Below are 21,712 nucleotides of genomic sequence, written 5' to 3' on the forward strand. Positions count from 1 at the left end.
AGGGAAGTGTGTGAGAGTGAAGAAGCAACCACTCCAAGTATGAACTTTTGGGGAACTCCAGGAATATGGAATAAGCCAGTGTTTATTTTATATGAGAGAGAAGAAAAATGGTTAAGAATAAGAACTACGGGCACATGGAAACAATGAAAAATTAATCATCAGTAGCCTTCAGATGTAAGGAAGTTCAGTGGATTCCATGCATGTACAAAAATATCCAGGCGATGGCTGAAAGGGGCATCTGTTTTCAGGCTGGGTTGTTTTCAGGCCTTTTACTGGAACCCAGGGAGGCACAGTAGGGCTGGTCAGTCTCCACTCTTCAGAGTTCAGCCTGGGAGGCAATCGACCATCTCCTTATCCTGTACCCACAGGAGGCAATCGCACTAGAGGAGCAAGGAGTTAGCTAGGTTTATAGTAATTTCTGCGAGGTTGGTATCACCATTTTGCAAATCTGGCAGTTGTGTTTGGGAGACATTAATCAATTTGCTGAGGTTACTGTGAGTAACCTCTGCCAGTGAGCAGGGAAGCCAGGATTTGAATCTAGGAGGAAAATAATAAATTGGCATAATATCCAGGCTGTCCCATCTGTGTGACACAGAGACACCAAAGGTCCCCTAAAGATGCCTGGAGGCTGGCCTAAGGCAGGTGGACAGCAGGCCTGCGGATCCGGGTGATAACTAGCATATACTGAGGGTTTGCTGTGTGTCAGCCCCTTCCAAGAACCCCGCACACAGACTAGACAGACAGGGCCAGACGTGGCTGGGTCCCCAGCAATTCTCCAGTATTAACCGCCCCCCCCACACACCCTTTACCTCACTGTGCTCCAGCACACTATCTCCCTCCAGATGTTTCTCAAACAGAACAAAGCTCGATCCCACCCCACAGCCGTTACACGAGCCATGCTCCCTGCCGGGGGCACCTTTCCCCAGATGCCCGAAGGGCTCCCTTCCTCCCTTGCACCCCTCACCCCCCTGCTCTGGCACCACTGCCTCCCTCAGTGAGACGCTAACCACGCCATTTAAATTCACAGGTTATGCTGCTGCCTGGCACGCAGCAGACAATCAGCACCGGCATTTTGTGAAGAGTGTTCAGTAAATGGCCAACACCCTGGTGCAAGGTGCCTCTTGAAATAGGGTCCCCCAGGCCAGCCTTCAAGGAAGTCGACAGACTTCACAGACTTGCAGTTGTTAGAGGCCTAGGGGAAGGGGGCCCCACAGGAGGACAGGGCAGGGCAAAGGCTCGGAGAGGAAACAGTGCTCCGCCAGGGTGCCAAAGGCGAAGGTGCGGTGTGTGGGGGTGGGGGGGCAGGGGCGGCTGAGGGGTCAGTGGGAATGGGGGGAGCAGGGGCGGCTGAGGGGTCAGTGGGAATGGGGGAGCAGGGGCGGCTGAGGGGTCAGTGGGAATGGAGGGAGCAGGGGCGGCTGAGGGGTCAGTGGGAATGGGGGGGCAGGGGTGGCTGAGGGGTCAGTGGGAATGGGGGAGCAGGGGCGGCTGAGGGGTCAGTGGGAATGGGGGAGCAGGGGCGGCTGAGGGGTCAGTGGGAATGGGGGAGCAGGGGTGGCTGAGGGGTCAGTGGGAATGGGGGGAGCAGGGGCGGCTGAGGGTCAGTGGGAATGGGGGGGCAGGGGCGGCTGAGGGTCAGTGGGAATGGGGGAGCAGGGGTGGCTGAGGGGTCAGTGGGAATGGGGGGAGCAGGGGCGGCTGAGGGTCAGTGGGAATGGGGGGGCAGGGGTGGCTGAGGGGTCAGTGGGAATGGGGGGGAGCAGGGTGCAGCTGAGAGGTCAGTGGGAGTCGGGGATGGGGACGGCTGAGAGGTCAGTGGGAGTCGGGGATGGGGACGGCTGAGAGGTCAGTGGGAGTGTGGGGGGGAGCAGGGGACGGCTGGGAGGTCAGAGGGGGTCGGGGGGGAGCAGGGTGCAGCTGAGAGGTCAGTGGGAGTCGGGGATCGGGACGGCTGAGAGGTCAGTGGGAGGGGGGCAGGGGACGGCTGGGAGGTCAGAGGGGGTCGGGGGTGGGGACGGCTGGGAGGTCAGTGGGAGTGTGGGGGGGAGCAGGGGACGGCTGGGAGGTCAGAGGGGGTCGGGGGCAGCCGGCGCTCGGCTCCGGAGAGGCTGGGATGGCCTCCGGACCACGGGGCACAGACAGGACCCTACGTGGGGTCTTGCCCCGCTCCCTCTGGCGCCTGTCGGCGGACAGACAGGAGGCGGAGCGGGGCGGCGGAGGCGGGGTGCTGCGGCGGCGCCCCGAGCTTCCCGAGCCGGCCGAGGCCCCGCCCCGCCCCGCGCCGCGCACAGACTCAGGCGGGAGGGGAGGAAGCCCGAATCCTTGCCTTTATTTCTCGGCCGCCGGGCGGGCGCGGGGCGCGGGGCGCGGGGCGCGGGGCTCCGGGCGGGTCCTACTGCTCTGGGCGCGGCTGCAGGTCGTCGCGGGGGGCGCCGGGGCCCGAGCCAGCCTGCGGGGGCCGCGAGTCAGGGCGCCGGCGGCCGCTGCCCCCCCCCGTGCCCCGTGCCCCGCGGGGCGCCCCGCTCCCCACTGACGCTCTCCCGGGGGGCTCCGGGGGCACCCCTCGCCGCCATCGCCAGGCTCCCTACCGCTCCTTCGCAGGCTCCGTGCTTTGGGGCGCAGTGGGCTTGGGCAGGACCCTGCCCCCCGAATTCCTCGAGCTCCGCCTTCAGCCTGGAGAGCGGCGGGCGCGGGGAGGAAGAAGAGGACCAGGTGGGGCGGCGCGGGGAGGACCCGCCGGGGACCTCAGACGAGCAGCGCCGCCCCAGAGGCCCCGCGGACCCCGTCCCGGGCCGGGTCCTTGCGGGGGGCAGGGCCGGCCCATTCCCCGCCCCCTGGCTCCTTGCTTCGGCCCCGGCTCCCGGCCGCTCTCACCCGTCGTCCACCGCCTGGACGCCCCCGGCCTCGGGCGCCGAGCTCAGCCGCCGCTCCACGTCCTCCAGCTTGGCCAGGGCCCGGCTCTCTGCGGGCGGCCGGGGCGTCAGGTCCCCCGCGGCTCCCGCGGGCTAGGCGCCCCCCCCCGGCCCCCACCGGTCCCCCCACCCCCGGCCCGGCGTCCCACCTTCGGTGAGCAACTGCTCCCTGCTGCTCTGCAGAGCACGGATCTCCCAGGCCAGTCGCTGCTTCAGCATCTGCGAGAGAGGAGACCTGTCCGTCCGTCTGTCCCCTTACCCGAATTATGTCATTCATTCATTCAACTATTAACTCGATGTGAAGTTCCAGCTGTGGCCTGGTGGTGATGGGGACTCATTTCCTCTCCAGAAGCTCTCCACGTCCCAGGGTGCCTCGCAAATCTCTTCTCATTTCCCTCATCCTCCACCGGCTTCCCCTTGCTCTCCTACAAATAACCCGGGCACGCTTCAGCCTCAAGGCCTTGGCATTGGCCTCTCCTTCTAACAGGAACATCTGCACCAAGATACCTGCATGTTTTCCTCCTTTATGTCTGCATTCAGATGTCACCTGCTCAGAGACCTTCCCCTGACATTACATGATCCACTTATCTTTTTGTTTAGAGTCTGAGTATGCCTTCCCTGCCCCCAGCCATCCTGGGGACAGCAAATAGTTGACCCCTTTATCTCCTCACTGTCTCTTCCTTTATTCATTAGTTGAATGAAGGAATGATCAGACCATGGCCTTCAAGGTTCCCATTTGCCATTGCAAAGGGAGCAAACTCGAGGTGAGTAGGAAGGAAGCAGGATGCTTAGCAACAATCTGGGCAAAGATGCCAGGCATGGCAACGGGACATGGTAAGAGGTGGCTAGATTTAAGGTAAAACCTGAAAAGCTTAGTAGGTGGGTAAGAGGAAGAGGAGTCAAGGACTATCCCATGGAGTTGTGGTGAGCAGTGGGTGGACAGTAAGTCAGTCAGTGGAGATACTGAAACCAGGAGAGGAAGGGCTGTGGTTGGAGGCAATGAGGATGGCTCACGTGGAATTCCCAGAGTTCCTTGTGCTGGCCCATCAAATTCTCCAGCTGTTCTTCAACATGCAACCTACAGGCAAATACCGAGGAATGAGAGGATATATGGTAGGACTGACAGCCAGCCTGGCCCAGTCTGGGGAGTCCTGTGGGAGGCCTCTGGATCTTTGCCCTGTGCTCCCTCTCCTAGGATCCCCTTTATGGGCTTCTTCCTCCACGCCTTGGTTCCAATAGCTCCTCTTCCAACAGACTCCCTGATGCAAGCCCCACTCCCATGTTCAACCAGCACCACGCTGGGCCATAGACCAGGGTTACCCCAGCAGTTACCCCAGCTTCCTCTGTCTGCAATTCTCTGCGACCTGAGAGTTATGGATAGAAATTTGCTCTGTGCAGTCCTGCAACATGTTCTTCCTGGAAGGAGAAAGACAACTCTTAGTCATATCTCTGAATAAGCCCTCACTTCCTTCAGCAGGATTGGGAAATGGCAGTGGTCTGTTCACAACTTTCATCATTGTCCTTTCTCCTGTGACTGGATGTGCAACTTTATGGGCCTCTATTGAGATGATTACCCTGTCCATCCTGTCCCTCATCAAACTATGCCTTCCCGAGAAACCTCTGTGAGGGGTATAGTAGTTTAGCTTAATAGATTCTGAAGTCTCAGCTTGAGTCCTAGATCTGCTATTCCACTCTGACCCTGGACAAGTTACTTAGCAAGTCTGGATCTGTTTCCTCATATGTAAAATGGTGATAGTGGTGGGAGGGTAACAGTAGTCCTTAACTCCTGTAATTAATGTGAGGATTAGGTAGAAAAATGGACATAAACTGCTCATCAGACAGTCTGTGTGGTGTAGTGTAGTTAAGCATACACCTACTTTATCATCAGGTTTTCCCACATAGTTAAAATCATGGTACACCAGGGTGTGAGACCTCTGGTTACAAGTACGTGTTAAGGAAAGGTTCGAAGGATGGAGAGATGGATGGATAGGTGGTTGGATGGACAATAACTGATGGGTGAATGACTGGCTGAAGAGACAACGGCTGGTTGGAGAAATGATGAGTGGAGGGATGATGGCTGGACAAAGAAATGAATTGCTGGAAGGATGGATAGATGTCTGGATGGATGACTGGGTGAAAAAATGATCAGCTAGATGAATGGGTGGTTGGAAAGATGGAGAGAGGATGAGTGGATGATTGGATGGATGGAAGATTGGTTGGAAAGCTGGAGACATAATGGCTGTCTGGAAAATGATTACATAGATGTGTGGATGAATGGGTGAATGGGTGGACAGGTGAGTAAGTGGATGACTGGGGGCCTAAATGGGTAGATAAATAAACAAATGAATGGATGGTAGAAAAGATGAATAATCAACAGAAAATGATTTAGAATAATACCAGTGAGTGAAATTTATTTAATAAAGAAATGAACAATGAATGATCAAATGAGTGACTTAACCTCAACACCATCATCTGATATCAAAGATGAGCAGAGAAGTCTCTTGTCTAGCTACTCTATTTTATGGAAAGAAAAAATGAAAAGTGTGTGTCCAGGGTATATTTTCCCTAGCTCTTGCTCCCTCCTCCTTCAGGTTGAGGAAAAATTGAGCAGGACCTCTTACCTATGAGCTCCACTTTCCTTCCTTTGGCAGTACAACTGGAGGATACTCAGTGCCTCTGTAGGAAGAGGAATCAAGGTAGCCTGTGTGAACTCTTGGGGAGTCAAGACTGGGTGGAGGTAATGGGCCCCACATTGTATCACACATTGGAGGGCACTTGGGGGCCGTTAGTGTCTTTGAGTCAGGTGGCAGCCAAGGGAGAGGTCTGAGCAGAGAGTGAAACACCCTGACTCAGGTTTCAGTGGGACTCCTCTAGCTGTTCTGGGAAATGTGGTCTCTTGTGGGTAGAATGGGGGTAGAACAATGAAGACAGAGCAGCTGATAAATACCTTGCTTTTTGTTCAAGACCTCCTCTAGATGCACTTTCTCTTCATTCACTGGAAAACACAGTGACACTTTGAGCCTCCAGAGGTCACATTCTGTGCCCCCATTGCAACTTCATGCAAAGGCATATCAAAGTTACAGAACGTATGGTACAGTGCCAGGGCAGGGGAGGTATTTTTTCTTGCCACCCTCAACCATCTCCCATTGGGGACCATCTTGATGCACATCTCCGTGTCCACATTCTCTGTAGATGACAAAGGAGTGAAGCCCTTGCAGAATGCACAGGGGTTTATAATGGGAGAGATGCCTAGAAATAAATACACTATGTCAAGTGGAAATAAAGGCTCTGAAGAAACAAATCACGCCGGGGAGTGGGAGTGACAGAGGGAAGGTGGTAATCCATATTTAGATGGGGTGGTCAAGGTAGATCTGTTAGAATAAAGTTTGGGCTAAGAGCTGAAATGTGACTTGCGATAGCAAAGAGACAATCGGTATCATACAGATAAGAGCATTGCAGATGGAGGGAAGAGCCGATGCAAAGCTCTGAGGTGTACAGAGAACACTGACGGTGCTCATAAGATCTGTGGGTCCCTTTTTTGGTCCCACTTACAGGAGTCCAATTCCCTATGCAGGGTCTCCCAGAGAGCTTGGGCTTCTCCCAGTTCCTCGCTGGATTTCTTCTTTGCTGGGCAAAAGCAGAGAAGAAGACTTTGTGTGAGTGCAGCTTCTAACTTTGCTATTCTCTTGCACACTATGACACTGCACACTCCTCTTTCATCAATGTGAAGGTGCCTGGACTTTATAGATGAGGCAGTGGAGGCATTCAAAGTCCAGGTACTTCCTGGCTAGCTAGGAAGTGTAGGTCCTGGAGTTTACCTTGCTGAAGCTCATTAATCCGGTTAATCAGGTCTTCAATTTGTGGTTCCAGGCTTCCCTCTGCAGCATGAAAGAAAGATTGAGCCAGAGAAGACAGATGCCTGGCTGTCTAAGGCAGATAGAGATGGGTGAGTGTTGGCACAGTGTCTCTGATACTAGCAATCAAAACTCATTTATTGAGTGCCTGCTGTGTGCTGGGCTCTGTAAGGAGCCCTTGCAAGGGCTTCCATTTTGCACTGGTGGGATAGACATTGAGCAAAGATATTTGCTATCAATGTGGGTGGCGATAACTGCTGCAGATGGAAATAAAGTCAAGCAAGGGGTTCAAGGGTGAAAGGATAGAGGTGCTTGATATGGAAGGGCCCTACCTGAAAACCTGCAGTTTTGTCGCGTGGGGAGTAGGGAGACCCTGCCAGGCAGAGGGACAAGTACAAAGCCCCAGCAGTGGGACTGAGTAACGCACATGCCCAAAGTAATGGCTAAGGGGCTGGTGGTGGGGGGAGAAGGGCTGATGTGAGTTTAATGAGTAAGGTGAAAGTACCAGGAGGCAAGGTAGGGGAAAGTGGGGTTGACAGATCACAAAGGGCCTCCTGGGACATGACATGGTGGAGGCTTCTAGATGTAATTTTGAGTGAAGTGGGAGACAGTGATCTCCACCCTGTTAAAAGCCTGGCAGTCACTGCCCATCTGACTCTGGTATTGGCCTCATTTGAGAAATGGGGACAATGCTGTTTTCATCTTGTGGGTGGCAACTTTAAAGCTTTCCAGTGACAGAGAGATCATGCTCTCTTTAGGGAACAATCTCTAGCTTCTTACAGTCCCAATTTTTGGGCTCTGTTATGGAGAAGACTTCCTCCTCATCTCTCTTTGGCTTCAAGGTCAGCAGCACAGATTTGGGGCAAAAGCTTCCCAACCCTTGCTGGGTCTCACTACCAACTCTGACTGGAGTTCTGGAGTTAATAAACTCAAGCCCTTGATTTTCTGAGGCCACCAACTCTATCTCCTGAGACTGCTAGGAGAGTGAATGCTCTCCAAGGTGCTGATTATGACTTACACTCCTGAGGGTCTTCATTTTACTCGAGAATGTCATGGTCACTCTGCATTTCCAGTCCTGTAATTTCTCTACCTAATTTTAGCCTAGGCAGTAGCCCCAATGCACTCCTCCAGGTAGTCATGAGTGTGCAGGGCTGGAGGAAGAGGGTTCTCTTTTATTTGGAACAGATCAAACAGACCAATGGATCATAGTATTTTAAGTTGCAGATGGGCTGGGCTGGGGGCCAAACCTCAAACCTAGCCAGCACTCTGCCCCCACCCGGATGTAGGCTGGCTCCTAGGCCCCCTCAACAAGCGAAGCAAGTGCAATCATTTGCATTGACATTTGCTGTTTGTATATAAAAAGGGAGGACAATATGTATGTGTTCTAATCTCTGGAAAAAAAAAACTAAGACTTTAAAAATAGTTGCTGCTATCCCTTGGGCCAAGGACACGGATGGCAAGTGTATGTGTAAGACAGTAGGCTTTTCTGTCTCCTTAATACTTCTTGAATTTTGAAGCTGTACTTTTGGTTCAAAGAATTAAACTGTATAAGGGGGAGAATGCACAATGGGATAATTTCTCAGGTCGTGAGTTAAGGGGACTCAGTTTGAACCACATGTGCCTGCCTCAAAGCCCCACACTGAGCCTCAGACACAAAGAGATGCATGACCTTTCTGCAGTTTTTTCACCATTGCCAGCAAGTCTTCAGTCATCTTCAAAGACTTGGTCTGCCCTGCAGAGATGAAAACCAGAATTATAGGATGGAGGAAAGGTCCAGGCCTATCTGGGAAGGGAGGAAGAAAAGGCACAGTGAGTTCTGGGGAGCCCCTGAGCTGGAACTGAGGACAGGCTGGGGGGCCAGGTTTCCAGCCAGAGCAGGGTTGCTGTAAGACCTCGTCCCTTGCCCCGGAGGTTTATGATGTGTGCTGGATGAGTCAGAACTAAGGGTCAACTTCTCCTAAGAAGTCAGAGAACACCACAGGCATCCCCTTAGTGAAATGAAATTCAGGGTGAAAGGAGGGGATGCACTTTTGCTGCTGCTGCTGCTGTTTAAAATCAATATGAAGTTCTAAGTGATGCGGTAGGGCAGAAAGATTGCATATGAATTTTTAAAAAATCATGACAGGCCACAATTTGCAAATTCTTAAAGAACTGATGGGTGTAGGAAATGGTTGTTGCTAGCATCAAAAAGAGACAACCAGATGTTATGAGCCTCCTCATGGAAGAAGACAATACCACTTATGAAGGATTCTTGCCAAAAATCAAACCAAAACAAAACAAAACAGTCCAGGAATCTTACCAGGTTTCTTGACCTAAATACCAATTCAGAAGAAATAAAAGGGGGAGAAAAAGAAACATGTTAAATGATACCATGGGGATGCAGATGCTGGGAAACTCCACAGGACAATTTGGTTTCTTCAATAAATAGATTGCAAAGAAAAAACAAAAAAGAGGGAGGGGGAAACTAGTAAATCAAAAGGACTTGACACATCTATCATTCAACTGTAAGGAGAAGACCTTATCAGATCCTGACTCAAAGACACTTTTCACCATATATACTTCCGTATGTATTTAACATGAACCTGCATTACTTTTAAAATTATAACAACTAAAAAAAAAACCCACAAACTTCTCCTAGGCCACCAGCTGGATTAAAGAGCATGTGTACTACTAAATTTGACTAGATTTATGAACTTGTTTTCCACCTGTTTCAAGGAGGCCCACAAAAGATTCCTTCCTCGTATCCTTAGCAGCCACATATGCTAACGCCCTCATTTGCCAATCTGATAGGCAAAATCATGATTACATTTCAAGCTTTTTGGTAATAAATATCAAAAAATTATTTAAATCCTCTAGATGATAAATTCCATATTTAGGAATCTATCTCAAGGAAATAAGTAATGGTGGGGAAGTTGTTCATTGTTTCTAATCTTAAAAAAGGAAGCAACCTAAAGATATTTTAGTAACTACAGCACATTTATAGAATGAAATTTTTTTGCAGCCACTAAAAATCATGTTATAGGGGCACCTGGGTGGTGCAGTTTGTTAAGTGTCTGACTCTTGGTTTTGGCTTGGGTCATGATCTCAGGTCCACACTTGGCGCAGAGCCTCCTTGAGACTTTCTCTCCATCTTCCTCTCCTTCCCACACCTGCTCTCACTCTCTCTCAAGTAAATAAATACGTCTTAAAAAAAAAAAAAACATGTTGTAGGTCAGGGGTTTTTAACCTAAGCTTATTAAGTTTTGTTAAAATGTTTGGTGCTATATTTACTTTCTTTACATGTCTTGTTTGAAATCATCTGTAAGTTAGTATGCATTAATTTGATTTTCATTTGAATTTTTAATTCCAGAATAAACAAATGTAGAAAAACATGGACTAAAAAGTAAAAGCTTCTTCTCAGCAACAGCCCCTTCTTCAATAAGCTGCTCCCCTCCCCAGAGGTAAATACTGTCAACAGTTTGATGAACATACTCAGACCTTTTAGTAAAGTGTATTTCATGTATTCCTGTTTTTACTTTCTTACCCAAAAAACATTCAAGCACTACAGAAATATGTGAAGTTAGAAATGAAACTTCCCCTTCTCTCCTTGGCCCTAAATCTTACTGCCTTTTTCCAATAAAATCACTAATAATAGGTTCTGTACTTCTTGAGACTTTTTAATTTTTATAATACTCATAATATTTGGAAATGAAACAAAACAATTAAAGCTACTTTATTAACAAGGGGAAGTATTTGTAATTATTTGTTTTGTTATATTTCATATGAAAATTTTCAAACACACATGAAAGTAGAGAGGACACCATGATGAACTTTGATTATGCATGGCTAAGATCTGACGACTATTAATATTCACGCATATTTGCTTCAGCTGTTTTGCCCGTGCTGAGCTATTTTCAAGCAAGCCCTATGCTTTATGTCATTTCATGCCCAACTATCTCATTTAGAGTCTCAACTACTTGAGGACATTTTCTTAGATGTCTCCAATCCTGTAATCACACTGACAAGATTAACAATCATCATGTAATATCATCCAGTGCCCAGACAATGTGATTTCGGCTTGGATCGTGATCTCGAGTCCCCACGGCTTTTACAGCTAGCTTTTGTAACTATTTCTGCAAAAGCTCTATCTATCTGTGTTTTTCCTCTCCATTTCTAGTCCTAGTCATCATGAGTGATCAGTAAATCTTAAATAACCCAACTGACATCTTGATAAATTTTTTTTGAGAAATCCATATTACAAAACAGCCTGTACAGCATGAATCCCTTTTAACATTTTATTTTGAAATAATTCCAGATGTACATAAAAGTGGTAGAAAAAGGCCACAGTGCTATTTGCCTGCGTATTGGATTTCTCATCTGTGAGCATTTCTGTACCATAAATTGCAGACATCATGGCCCATTATTCCTTAATATTCCAGTGTATATTTCTTATATACAAGGGGGCCCTACCAGGTAACCACAGTATAACCATCAAAATTGGGATGTTAATATCGATAAATATTAATATATGATCCTCAGATGCCTTTCAAAATTTCACTTTCTCTATTTAAACATTATATAGCACTACATTTTCCTGAAAGAAAAAATCTTTTAAAAAATCACAAAAATGCCTCCACCTTTGCACGCTCCTAAAAATATAAGTAGTCCCTTGTGGTGAGTGATTGGTTAGGCCTTTAGACATTGTTCTGTGCAATATATCTGGGGCTCTAGTTGACACTGCCCCTCTTTTACTTTAAATCCCAACTTGCTTTTCTCTCATAAAAGTATGATCATTTTTGAAGCTCATTCTTTGTCAATAAACCACGATCTTACTCTTTAAAAAATTTTTATCTTATATTTTTCCAACTGCTTAAAAAAGTGTCCACCAGGCATTCCACAGTGGGCATGGGTATATCTAAATCTAGACATTTCCGATTGCTCCTTGTGTTTTGCTTCTAACAACACTCCAGTGATCCTTCATGGTCCACACATCTGCATATCCTATGATTACCAAGCATGGTGACTAAAGATATGGAATAGCATTTTAGACACTAAAAATATTCTGCCAAACTGCTTCTAGCAAAGCCTTTACTGGTCAGTTCTGAGTGAGGCAAGAGAGTCTGCTTCCCTACAGAGTAATCAATACTAGATTTATCCCTCTCTTTTTAAAGCCATTTCCAAGGGGCTAGAAATGGTAATTTATATACTTTTCAATGTTCTCCATTGCTGGTGAAGTTAATCATAACTTCAATTTTGACTAATTTGAAAGCTTGACACTAAAATGGTTTTTAGCATAGTTGCAACTATCTTAAGTGCTATAGGAAGTGCTCAATAAATGAGATCTATTTGCATCTGTCTTCTTCCTGCCTATCCTTCGTTGGAAGCTGGCCCTTGATGGGTAACCCTAACCTAAGAGAGCTTGTTGTGTGACACTTATTATTCATACCAAAAAATAAAAATAAAAAAAAATACTGAGCACCTACTACATGCCAAGCAGGCATTGTTTTAAGTGCTGGGGAAGTAACAATAAACAAGTGAACAATCATAATTATTGTTGATGTCTGCATAGGTAGATCTGGAAAGATGCAGTCCAAATATTATTATTAATACAGTAGTTTAAAGAGTGTGCAGGAAGGGGGTACAAAGATAGATCAAAGGAGGGCACAGTCCAGAGCTGCTGAAACAAGAGTGATGGGTACATGGGCCGTCACCATGCTGTACTTTGGTACATTCCAAAAATGTCTACAATTAAAAAAAAGTTAGTGGCATAGCAGTGGATCACCGAATTGGGAAGGTTTCTTCTTCAAGCTACGCAGTAATCTCTAATCATCTTTAGGGCAATAGGCTGTGGGATGTCATTCTGGACAAAGGGCCCCATAGAAAAGAAGCCGTCCGTGGGAGAGGCCATTCTCGATTCTTAAGTCTCGTGGACTTAGAGTCCACGCAAAATGTGATATGGGCTGGGTGTGAAGTGATCCTGGGGGAATTACTGCTGCGTTTCCTCGGTGTGGCAGGAGCAGGGCGATTTTTGTGACAACGTCCCGCCCCCTTTTTGTTTGAAGAAATGCATACTGAAATGTCTAGTTGTTTCTTCGAAACCCTTAAACCAATGTGCCTGATAAAGTGGAGTTGATCTGAATGATGAGAATATGCACGTTATTTGCCTCCCCTTTGGTGAAGTTTTTTTTTTTTTTTTTTAATAAAAAGCTTAAATTCTTATTTCTTAGTACTGCTCTTTTACATCTCATAACTGTAACGGGCCACAGGCTCCCTCCCTCCTGCTCTGGCCGGGAAGAGGCCGGCTCGCCCTCACTACCTTCAGCCTCCTCAGCCTCCTCCACGACTTCGGGGGGCTCCATTCTCAAGGACTCCAACTTGCCCGCCATTTTCCAACGCGGGGCCTGAGCTGGCGTGCGCCTTGGATGACTACTGCTAAAAAAACAAAACAAAAAAAACCCCAACCAACCAACCAAACCCGCTGTGCGAGCCCCCGCCCCCCCGCCCGCCAGGCTGCGGGTGCGCATGCGTGCACTGCGCGCCCGCCGGTCGGTTGGCCAGCGCCGGAGCAAGGCTTCAGCTCCAGCCGAGCGGCCCCGCGGCCCTGAGCCGGGGCAGCGCGCATGCGTACACCCCCCAGGCCCACCAGCTCCAGTGCAGGGAAAACAGGGCACAAATGGGTCGAGGAGGGAGCGCTGCGCACGCGCATACAAACTCTGGGGAGGCCTTTTTCTAGGGTGCTGTGTGGTGCAGGTTGTGGAAGTCTGGGACAAATGCACATGTGCTTTGCGGTGGTACCCAGAGTTCGAGTCCCCTTTCGTTCACAAATCCTAGCATAACCGCCACTGCGAGGTTTTCTGCACTTCACGGTTGAGTTCAAAGAGCCTTCAAAGCCGAGTGCACCTTCCCCACAGAAAGTCTGATCTCAGCCACGTGTGAAGTCAGGTGCTCTGTCCTGGAGGGAGGCCCTGGAGGCCACGTGCTCACTGGTGTCAGCAGCAGGTTACACTGATGGGGGCCACTTCTGACAGGGTTAAGATGGCGTATGTGAAGGGCAAAGGAATGTCCTTGTAGGAACTGAATTTAGGTCTTTTATGTACTGTTTCTTTCTGAAACTCTCTCCAAGCTGGTTCCAGTCACAGGCCGGCCATGCATTCCCAGTTCCAGAGCCCCTGTGGACCACTCAACGGGACCCTGGCCAGCCCTGGACACTCAGGGCTGAGAGCCCATCAAGGAGACAGACTCCTGATGCAGGACAGGGGATGTGGTACCAGGACCGGAGGAGATAGCCCCTGACAGAGGCGAACATCATCCAAGTGGAGGAGGTGAGGCAGAGGGAGAGGAAGGCAGAGGAAGGACTAAGGACTGTCCCAGAGGTGGTAGAGCATGACGGAGCTGTGGAAACAGACTGTCCTCTGTGCCTCCTGCCCCATTTCCAGGGTGGAGACAGAAGGTAAAAGCCTAAGGTAGTAGTTCTCAGCATTGCCCAACCTGAGAACTCTGCCTCTCAAGGTCCAGTGAATAAGCCATTATGGGAAGGCTGGTCTGTGGAAGCAGCTGGGGCTGGTGGGGGTGTGGAGTACTTGGGTGGGTAACGAATGAAGAGTCGATCCTCTTCTTTCTTCACCCAGCGCAGGAGTTTGGTCACTACCAAGATGGCACCTGCCTTTGTCACCAGGGGGCTGAGGCAGGTATAGAGTTCAAATTTGGAAGTCACCTGCAGGTTTAGAAGAGTCAGTCAGTTGGGCCAGAGCTGGCCATGCCCAGTCCTGTCCACCCCACCCAAGCCCCATGCCTGTCTCTGGTTTGGAAAACACATCTGGCAAGGGTTCCCACCTTGTGCTACCTGGTCACTGGTCTAATAGGTAAACTAATATTTTGTCATGGTGGGCTAGGGGTTTTCAGCTAGGCCAAGGAATTTGCTGGATCTAGTGACTTCAACTGGATAATGCTGGCTGTGTGTGTGTGTGTGTGTGTGTGTACTCCCTGGATCTCAGTTTGCTCCTCTGTGGACCAGGTATAACAACAATGGTTAACATTTACTGAGCAGTTGTTGTATATAAGGTTTTAAGCTCCCCATACCTGTTACCATTTTTTGTAGCCTGGGCATAATCTGAGGATTAATTCAATTTAATATACGAACCAGAGAGACCTAACTTGACCAGGTCACTATACCTTTCTGTATCACTTGTCATTGCTCTCCCCCTTGCTCACTCTCCTCCAGCACTCTAACCTCTCCTTGCTATTCCTCAAAGATAGCCAGGTTCTGTCTCACCTCACAGCATCTGCTCAGTCCTTTCCCTCTGCCAGGTGTACTCTCGCTCTAGACACCCACATGGCCTGCCACCTCTCCCTTAGATACCATCTCTTCAGGGAATCATCCCCTGACAACTCAATTTAAAATCCTAGGCCTACCATATTTTGGTTTTGAAATGCCATTCTTCACTACAAGGGCTCCTTGGACAAATGGCTGATTCCGGGACTAGCATAGAGAAAGCACTTGATGAGCCTGGAATATCTTGTGCCAGAAAATTGGAATGCTCATATAGTGATGGAGATGTATCAAAAAGACACAGGGGCCAGCTGGCTAACTTGAGATACTTTTGTCATGTACCAAAGTAAATGACAGAAAAGGCTTTTATATGAACAAATGAGTTAAAGAAAAATCCATGAGGCTATACTGATATAAAATTAAAAATTCAACAAATAGAGGGAGGAAAAGTTCTTCTGTATAGTAGTAGAATCTCAACCAATATGCCTAGAATGGATGATGGAGTTCAAAAGTCACTACCTGGCAAACACCAGAGTAGTAACTATTGCAGACAAGAATCATGGATATTAAAATGAGTGCATGAAGGTATGATGTAAAAGAGAAACCTAACAAAAATCACAAGATATTTACTAATTATAAAGGGGGAAAACACTAACTTTATACTAGAGAAATCTGGAAGATCCCACCTTAACCAAGTGATCTAGGTTATATCAACAATGGGACAAACTGACAATGTGGATCTCCTGATCAGATGCAGAGAAGAGCACATCATTCACTCCTCGGATATTCTTGCCAAAAAATGCATGACCTTAATTCAGTCAAGATAAAATACTAGAAAAACCTAAGTTGAGGGACATTGTACAAACTAGTTAGCTGGTACTTTTCAAAAGTGCCAAGCACATGCCAGAAAAAAAAAAAAAAAAAAAAAAAAAGAGACTGAGAGAGGATTCTAGAATAAACAAGACTAAGGAGATAACAATAGATAAACCAACCTATGATCCTGGGCTGGCTTCTGGACCAGTGAAAGGACATTAGTGGGGCAACTGGTGAGATCTGAATTAAGTCTGTGGATTAGTTGTTGTATTGATGTGAATTTCCTGATTTTAATAAGCTCCCATGGTTAGTGTCTGGAGAAACTAGGTGAAAGACCTACTTATAGTAATTATTTGTATCATTTTGCAGCATCTTTGCAAGTCTAAAATTGCTTGAAAATGAAAGTTATGAAAATTTAAAAATAATAAAATCCTGCGGTTAGAACAATGCCTGATACCCAATAAGCATACAATAAGTGATTTAATACATGTGTGCTAAATGGCAGAGCCTGGGGAAGGTACCGTTTCCAATGGGGTCACCTTGGCCAAACTCTCTGAATAGCTGACCCTCAACATGGGAAGTGAGGAGAGGAGCCCTGAGGACCTCAGGGGAGGACACACAGGTAGAAGGCACAGCCTGGGACCAAGCCTGTAGTGTTCACGAGTGCTGGGGCTCCCAGAGGGAAAACTAAATAAATAGTAGGGCTCATGCACAGGCAGGGCTTATGGGAAAGCAGTGGGCACACTGATGGTGGTTTATGGGACCTCTTCAAAGTCGAAGACACTGTACTGGTTGCTAATGGGGTAACAATGAAAGGAAGAGTGGTACAGGAGGCTTGTAGAGTGTGCAATTCTCATGTGTTTCAAAGACACACGTGTAATGATAGGAACAGCGCTGCCGGCCAAGGCATAGCCCAAGCGAAGGCATACTGTGACTCATGGTGCCTGTCATGGTCAGAGGGGACAGAGTGGAGGAAAAGGAGGCTTGAAGTCAGGAATAAAGTCTTTCAGACCCCTCTTGGACTCACCCAGGCCAGCAGTGTCTCCCTCTCGGCCACATGGTAAATGAGGCGCAAGGGTCTGGAGGAGCTGTGGAGGCGTGCGTGCAGACGGTGGTACAGGTCCGACAGGCGCTGCCGCTCCTCCTCCCTGCTGTATGGGGCCTCCAGCTCGGGGCTGCAGTGGTGGAGGGAGGGGAGGCCAAGGTCAGTGGGAGGCTTTCTTGGCTGGCCTGTCTCCCCTTAGTCTAGGGAGTTCAATTAAAGGAGGGAGCTGAGCCTCCCCCATTAGACTTGAGGTTTCTCAGTGGTTGGAGGCCCAGCTTCCCCAGCAAACGAGGGGGTTCCTGGAGTACTGGGGCCCTCTTCACCAGAATAAATGATTCCTTGAGGTTGGTGGTTGAGCCTCCCCCATCAGACAGACACCCATTCTATTCCATCCTTCTAGAGAATGCCTGGCTCTCTCCTGCCTCAAGTCTATGAGATGCTGAATCTTTCCTGCCTAGCCAACTGCCCACAGGGTCAGGGCCTACCTGGTAAACTGGGGCAGCTGGCGGTGATGGTCGGGGATATCCAGCGGCTTATAGAGGAAGTGTCGGAGGCCAGGTGCCCCCACAGCCTGCACACTGTAGGCAGGAGCATTGGTTGATGGGAAATTTGAGAAGCTGGCCGCCTCCCCAAGGGCACGCATGGCACCAAGGGTGTGCATGCCCTCTTCAACCAGGCGCCGGCAGGTGGCCATGTCATGGAAGGCCTCAGGGTCAGTGCCGAGTAGCAGCAGGCAGACCGGCATGGCATCCAGGCGAGCCACGTAGGCGTAGAAGAAACCGTCAGGGTTGAAGCGGGGCAGGCACACAGGTGCCCATGCCTCCCCTGCCGCAAAGGCCGGGGCACCCACCCAGTCGAGCAGCAGCTGCAGGTCAGCGGGGTCCAGCCGGCACTCGGCTAACACAGTCCGCTCCTGGGCTGCCGTCACCAGTCGACCTCCAATCGCCAGCACTGACAGTGCCAGGCCAGGTGCTGTGCACCGTCGTAGCAGTGCACCCAGTGCATCCCTCAGAGGGCGAGCCAGAGGCACACAACGCACGGCGCCCAGGAGCAGGGCACCAGGGTCCCGTTCCACACTGTCCAGAAGCCGGTCTAGTGTGCGCTCTGAACCGGCCAGCAGGCGGCGGAGGTCGTAGTTCTGCTTGCGTGCGAAGATGCGGGCCACACTCGCACGTGTCAACGTGCTCACGATCTGTGCGTGCACAGCTAGCAGCTCCCCCCGCAGCTGGGCTGCTGACTGAGGAGTCCTTGACACGGCCACCAGCAGCAGTGGGCCCTGCTGCAGGAACACCAGCTTGTGGTCCTCTGGGGGAGGTAAGGGAGGCGAAGGGGTAGAGATGGGTGAGCAGTGACTGGAGGGGTCAGGCGGGGCTCTTCTCCTCTTTCCCTGAACACACACACTCCTGGCCCAAGCTCACATGGTCACTCTATGGTACACTTGGACTAGGATAAGGACAACTTGGCAGAGTTTGGATGTTTGTAGAGACATGATGGGATGGTCAAGGAATCAGCTTAGACACACAGCATGGATCAGGGGAAGACAGAGCAAGGACTGACACAGAACCCAGAGGCACCCAACTCAGCCACAGAGCCCTCAAAGTCACGCTTGCAGATAAACAAGGAAGTACCCAGCCAGTGAGTCAAATCCAGGTGAGTTAATCACTCAGAACCAAGCAGGCCAAACAGACAGACAACAGACAGTTGCCTGGCCAGCCATCCACATACAGGGACTCACCCCTGGCTGCCTGGATAGTCTCCCAGGCAGCCAACCGGCCAGCCAGTCATTTTCCCAGTCACCATCCCCTGCTCTATCTCCTCCTCCTTTGCTCACCAGCATAGATGGCGCGGATGGCATCTCCTGCACTCTGCACGAAGGACACGAGGGCTGTCATCACACCCATGGTCGTCGACAGAGCCTCCACACTACCGTATCTTGAGTAGATGGGCTTGCCTGCCTCGCTCAGCACAAACACGTGCTTTCGCTTGCTGCGCCAGTCCTCATCACTGGGGTCCCCACCCTGGCCCCCAGAGCCACTCTCAGGGGCCCCCATGGGACTATTCTCGGAGGCTGCAGGATCCCAAAGCCCACAGGTGCATGATGGGGCCTCTGACTGGGGCAGTGGTGACAGCAGGCCAGGTGGCTGATCCTTCGTCTCGGATTCTGAAAGGGAACTCCTGGTGGGTCATCTGGCTGTGGACTCCCATTCACCCCATGTGCCCAAGGACTACCAAATCTCTACTAGTCCCCCCCAAAGACCCCTGATGCTGACACAGACCTCCAGGTGTGTCCTCCACCCTTCAATGACCTCCACATGGTCCCCCTAAAGCCCCAACAATCCAATCTCTCACTGTCATTACTGAACCCTCTATGTCCCTAGAGACTATTTAGTCTCCTTTCAGGAACTGCCACTTCCAAGTCTTCAAAGCACCATATTGCTTCTGAATGAACATTATTAATATCTTCATCTTCAGTGATCCCCTATAAACATCTCTGACCCCTCATGTATTCTCCTAGTATCTACTCACCTCATTGGCCACCATGACATCCACTAATATCTCTACATTCTCTCATTCCAATCCTTTCCCCTGCCCCACCCCTTCTTAATCCCTTATTTATTCTCATGGATGTTCACTGATCCCTAATGACCTCATTGACTCTTCTGGTCACCCATGTATATTTTTGGTGATAACCACTAATTCTCCCAATGACAGCCATGAATATCTACTAGCACCCTAACACCCTATTTACTCCCACTGCTGTTCACTAACATTCCAATGACCCTGCATTAACATCACTAATACCCGGTCTTAAATGACCTCCAGTGACTTCCCTGACACACAATCTATTTTACCCCGTGTGCATTCCATCCCCACTATGACTACCATTAACCTCTACTAACATCCAAGACTTTGATGACCTCCCCCGACCCTCTTGTATTTCATTCTTCCTTCCCCAATGACTACTGGTAATCTCCACTAACATCCAGGACTTCAGCGACCTCCTCTGACTTCCCTGATCTCCTTTTATTCTGATTGATAATCCACTCCCCTCCTTATAATACCCACCATAAGATACACTAACACACAGGACTATAATAATGATCTCCACCACCCTTCCTCATGGCCATCATTAACAATCAGCAATGAAACCCACGACTTCCCTTGACACTCTTCCCATTTCCAGTCAATGTCCACCGATCTCCCAGTGACAACCATTGTATCAACAATTTTCCCATAAAATCCCAATGACCTCATATTTCCTCATTCTCTGATTGACATTCACTGATTCCCATGTTCCCAATGATCCCTATGCCTCCCAGTACCTACCACTACTTGCCAATAATTCCCAAATTCGCTAAGACCACGATCCCCCCCCTCCCCCCACTTATCCTCAGTGATGCCCACTCATCCTTCCTGACGCCGCTGCTAACATCCACTCATTCTGATGTGGTCAATGAGCACTGATTCCCAATGACTCCCATTGAGTCTCCACCAAATACCTTTACACAACCACCTAGGTCTTCAAAACCCTCCTACTGGTCCTCCGACTCTCCAAATAATCTCACTGATGTCCACTGCCCCCTCACCAATGATCACCATTAACACCTGCTAATTTCTGGTTCCTTAAAGATTGCCGCCAACAACCCACCACTGAGCCCTCATAAACACTGAGTGTGCATTGGTTGCCCCTGATCCCCCTTCCCACCTCAATGACTTAAACAACACCCTACCCCCAAAAGACACTGACTTCTGAATAGTTTCCCTTCGGCTGTATTAACTTTCTTCCGGTCATTCGTTCATTGACCTAAACATCCTAAATCCCCATTGCCCCTCATTGACCCCCGCTGATCCCTTTCTGATTCTTCAAAGACCTGAACTCACACCAAGTCCCCAGTGAACATCCACTGACACCCACTGATTTCCTGTTCATTGCTTGGTGATTTAAATTACACTCTGTGTCCACAGTGGCCTCCTACTGATCCCGCTATGGTTTGGACTACTTTTCTGAGTCCAGAAGGCTCCTCGCTGGCCCCCCACTCCTCCCGCAACAGTGACACCCTCTCGGTATTCCTTCCGAGACCCTCGTGAGGGGAGGGCATACCTGTTTTCTCCAGGTCCCCGTCTCCAGGATCCGGCGGGTCCTCGTGAACCCCTCCACCGTCTCCAGCCTCCTCACTGGGGAACCGCGTGTCCTCCAGGTCCTCCGCGTCCCCAGGGGCCGGGGCAGCAGTGTCTCCTCCAGCCTCCATCTGCACATCCCTGTGGGGTAAGGGAATTGAGGGTGACAGCAAAAGAAACTTCTTAAAAGCCTCTGCTGAGCCCGGCCCTTGGACACAACCCTAGTGCTCGTTTCCCCTCGGGTTTCAACAGGATGAGACAAGCAAAAACATGGCCAAAGACTTGCACCCTCCAACATTTCCCGAAAAGGGAGGTTCCAATGAGCTCCAGCAGACAAAGAGAGAGAAACACCTGTTTTAACCCCGTATCCCAGCTGGCTGGGTGCCATCCCTTCCCGAGCAGCCGAGCATCCCACTTCCGGGTGCGGCTCCGTCCGGCCACACTTCCCGGGGCGCGCCGCGCCGGAGGCACTTCCGGTTGCGGAGCTGGATTCGCTCGGCGCCGCGCCGGAGCCCGGGCTCCCGCCGCCCACTGGCGTCCCCTCACCGTTGAGACGACGCGTGCCTCTCCCGGGTTTACGTCGTCTGGTCGGGGACCCGGCGAGCCGCCTGTGCGCCCTTCCGCCGCACCGGCTCGCACGGCTCTCAGGCGAGCGGGGCCGCCTCTCCTACAGCCGGCTGGCGGCGTGACGGGGGCGCGGCTCACGCTCAGCCAATCCGGA

The 21,712-nt window shown here is 50.0% G+C and overlaps 2 protein-coding genes across 8 annotated transcripts; both read right to left on the reverse strand.

The window, feature by feature from the left end:
* Positions 1–64: 64 nt before the first annotated feature.
* On the reverse strand, positions 65–13,269 carry SYCE1L (synaptonemal complex central element protein 1 like). 6 transcript variants are annotated; one of them, XR_007410968.1, is made up of 13 exons: positions 13,062–13,269; positions 8,436–8,498; positions 6,731–6,835; positions 6,465–6,539; positions 5,860–5,907; positions 5,534–5,588; positions 4,245–4,328; positions 3,927–3,990; positions 3,062–3,131; positions 2,875–2,962; positions 2,589–2,673; positions 2,327–2,449; positions 243–380 (listed from the first exon to the last, which is right to left on the reverse strand). XR_007410968.1 is itself a non-coding variant. In XM_049110691.1 (12 exons), exons 1-12 carry the CDS (start codon positions 13,267–13,269, stop codon positions 324–326), a joined length of 978 nt encoding a protein of 325 aa, XP_048966648.1. In that variant the 3' UTR covers positions 191–323. The 6 variants fall into 6 exon arrangements, 5 of the variants coding, with proteins under 5 accessions (XP_048966646.1, XP_048966650.1, XP_048966649.1 ...); XM_049110691.1 differs by lacking the exon at positions 2,327–2,449 and having other exon boundaries at positions 191–356; XM_049110690.1 differs by lacking the exon at positions 2,327–2,449 and having other exon boundaries at positions 191–380.
* MON1B (MON1 homolog B, secretory trafficking associated) lies at positions 11,027–21,689 on the reverse strand. 2 transcript variants are annotated; one of them, XM_025426899.3, is made up of 6 exons: positions 21,538–21,689; positions 20,975–21,132; positions 18,704–19,033; positions 17,358–18,177; positions 16,855–17,002; positions 11,027–14,459 (listed from the first exon to the last, which is right to left on the reverse strand). In XM_025426899.3, the coding sequence occupies exons 2-6, from the start codon at positions 21,120–21,122 to the stop codon at positions 14,250–14,252; spliced, it is 1,656 nt and encodes a 551-aa protein (XP_025282684.1). In that variant the 5' UTR covers positions 21,123–21,132; positions 21,538–21,689; the 3' UTR covers positions 11,027–14,249. The 2 variants fall into 2 exon arrangements, with proteins under 2 accessions (XP_025282684.1, XP_035571946.1); XM_035716053.2 differs by lacking the exon at positions 21,538–21,689 and adding an exon at positions 21,343–21,529.
* Between the last annotated feature and the right edge of the window lie 23 nt (positions 21,690–21,712).

The sequence above is a fragment of the Canis lupus genome, chromosome 5, assembly GCF_003254725.2.
Source record: "Canis lupus dingo isolate Sandy chromosome 5, ASM325472v2, whole genome shotgun sequence".
NCBI lineage: Eukaryota > Metazoa > Chordata > Mammalia > Carnivora > Canidae > Canis > Canis lupus.

Coding starts and splice junctions, on each gene's coding strand:
- SYCE1L (XM_049110689.1), bottom strand. CDS start 13,269: ATGCGCACCCGCAGCCTGGCGGGCGGGGGGGCGGGGGCTCGCACAGCG. Junction 6,836..8,435: donor GGTGAAAAAACTGCAGAAAG/GTCATGCATCTC, acceptor TGCCTTAGACAG/CCAGGCATCTGTCTTCTCTG. Junction 6,540..6,730: donor GATTAATGAGCTTCAGCAAG/GTAAACTCCAGG, acceptor GCTTTTGCCCAG/CAAAGAAGAAATCCAGCGAG.
- MON1B (XM_025426899.3), bottom strand. CDS start 21,122: ATGGAGGCTGGAGGAGACACTGCTGCCCCGGCCCCTGGGGACGCGGAG. Junction 17,003..17,357: donor CAGCTGCCCCAGTTTACCAG/GTAGGCCCTGAC, acceptor CCACCACTGCAG/CCCCGAGCTGGAGGCCCCAT. Junction 14,460..16,854: donor GGGAGACACTGCTGGCCTGG/GTGAGTCCAAGA, acceptor CTAAACCTGCAG/GTGACTTCCAAATTTGAACT.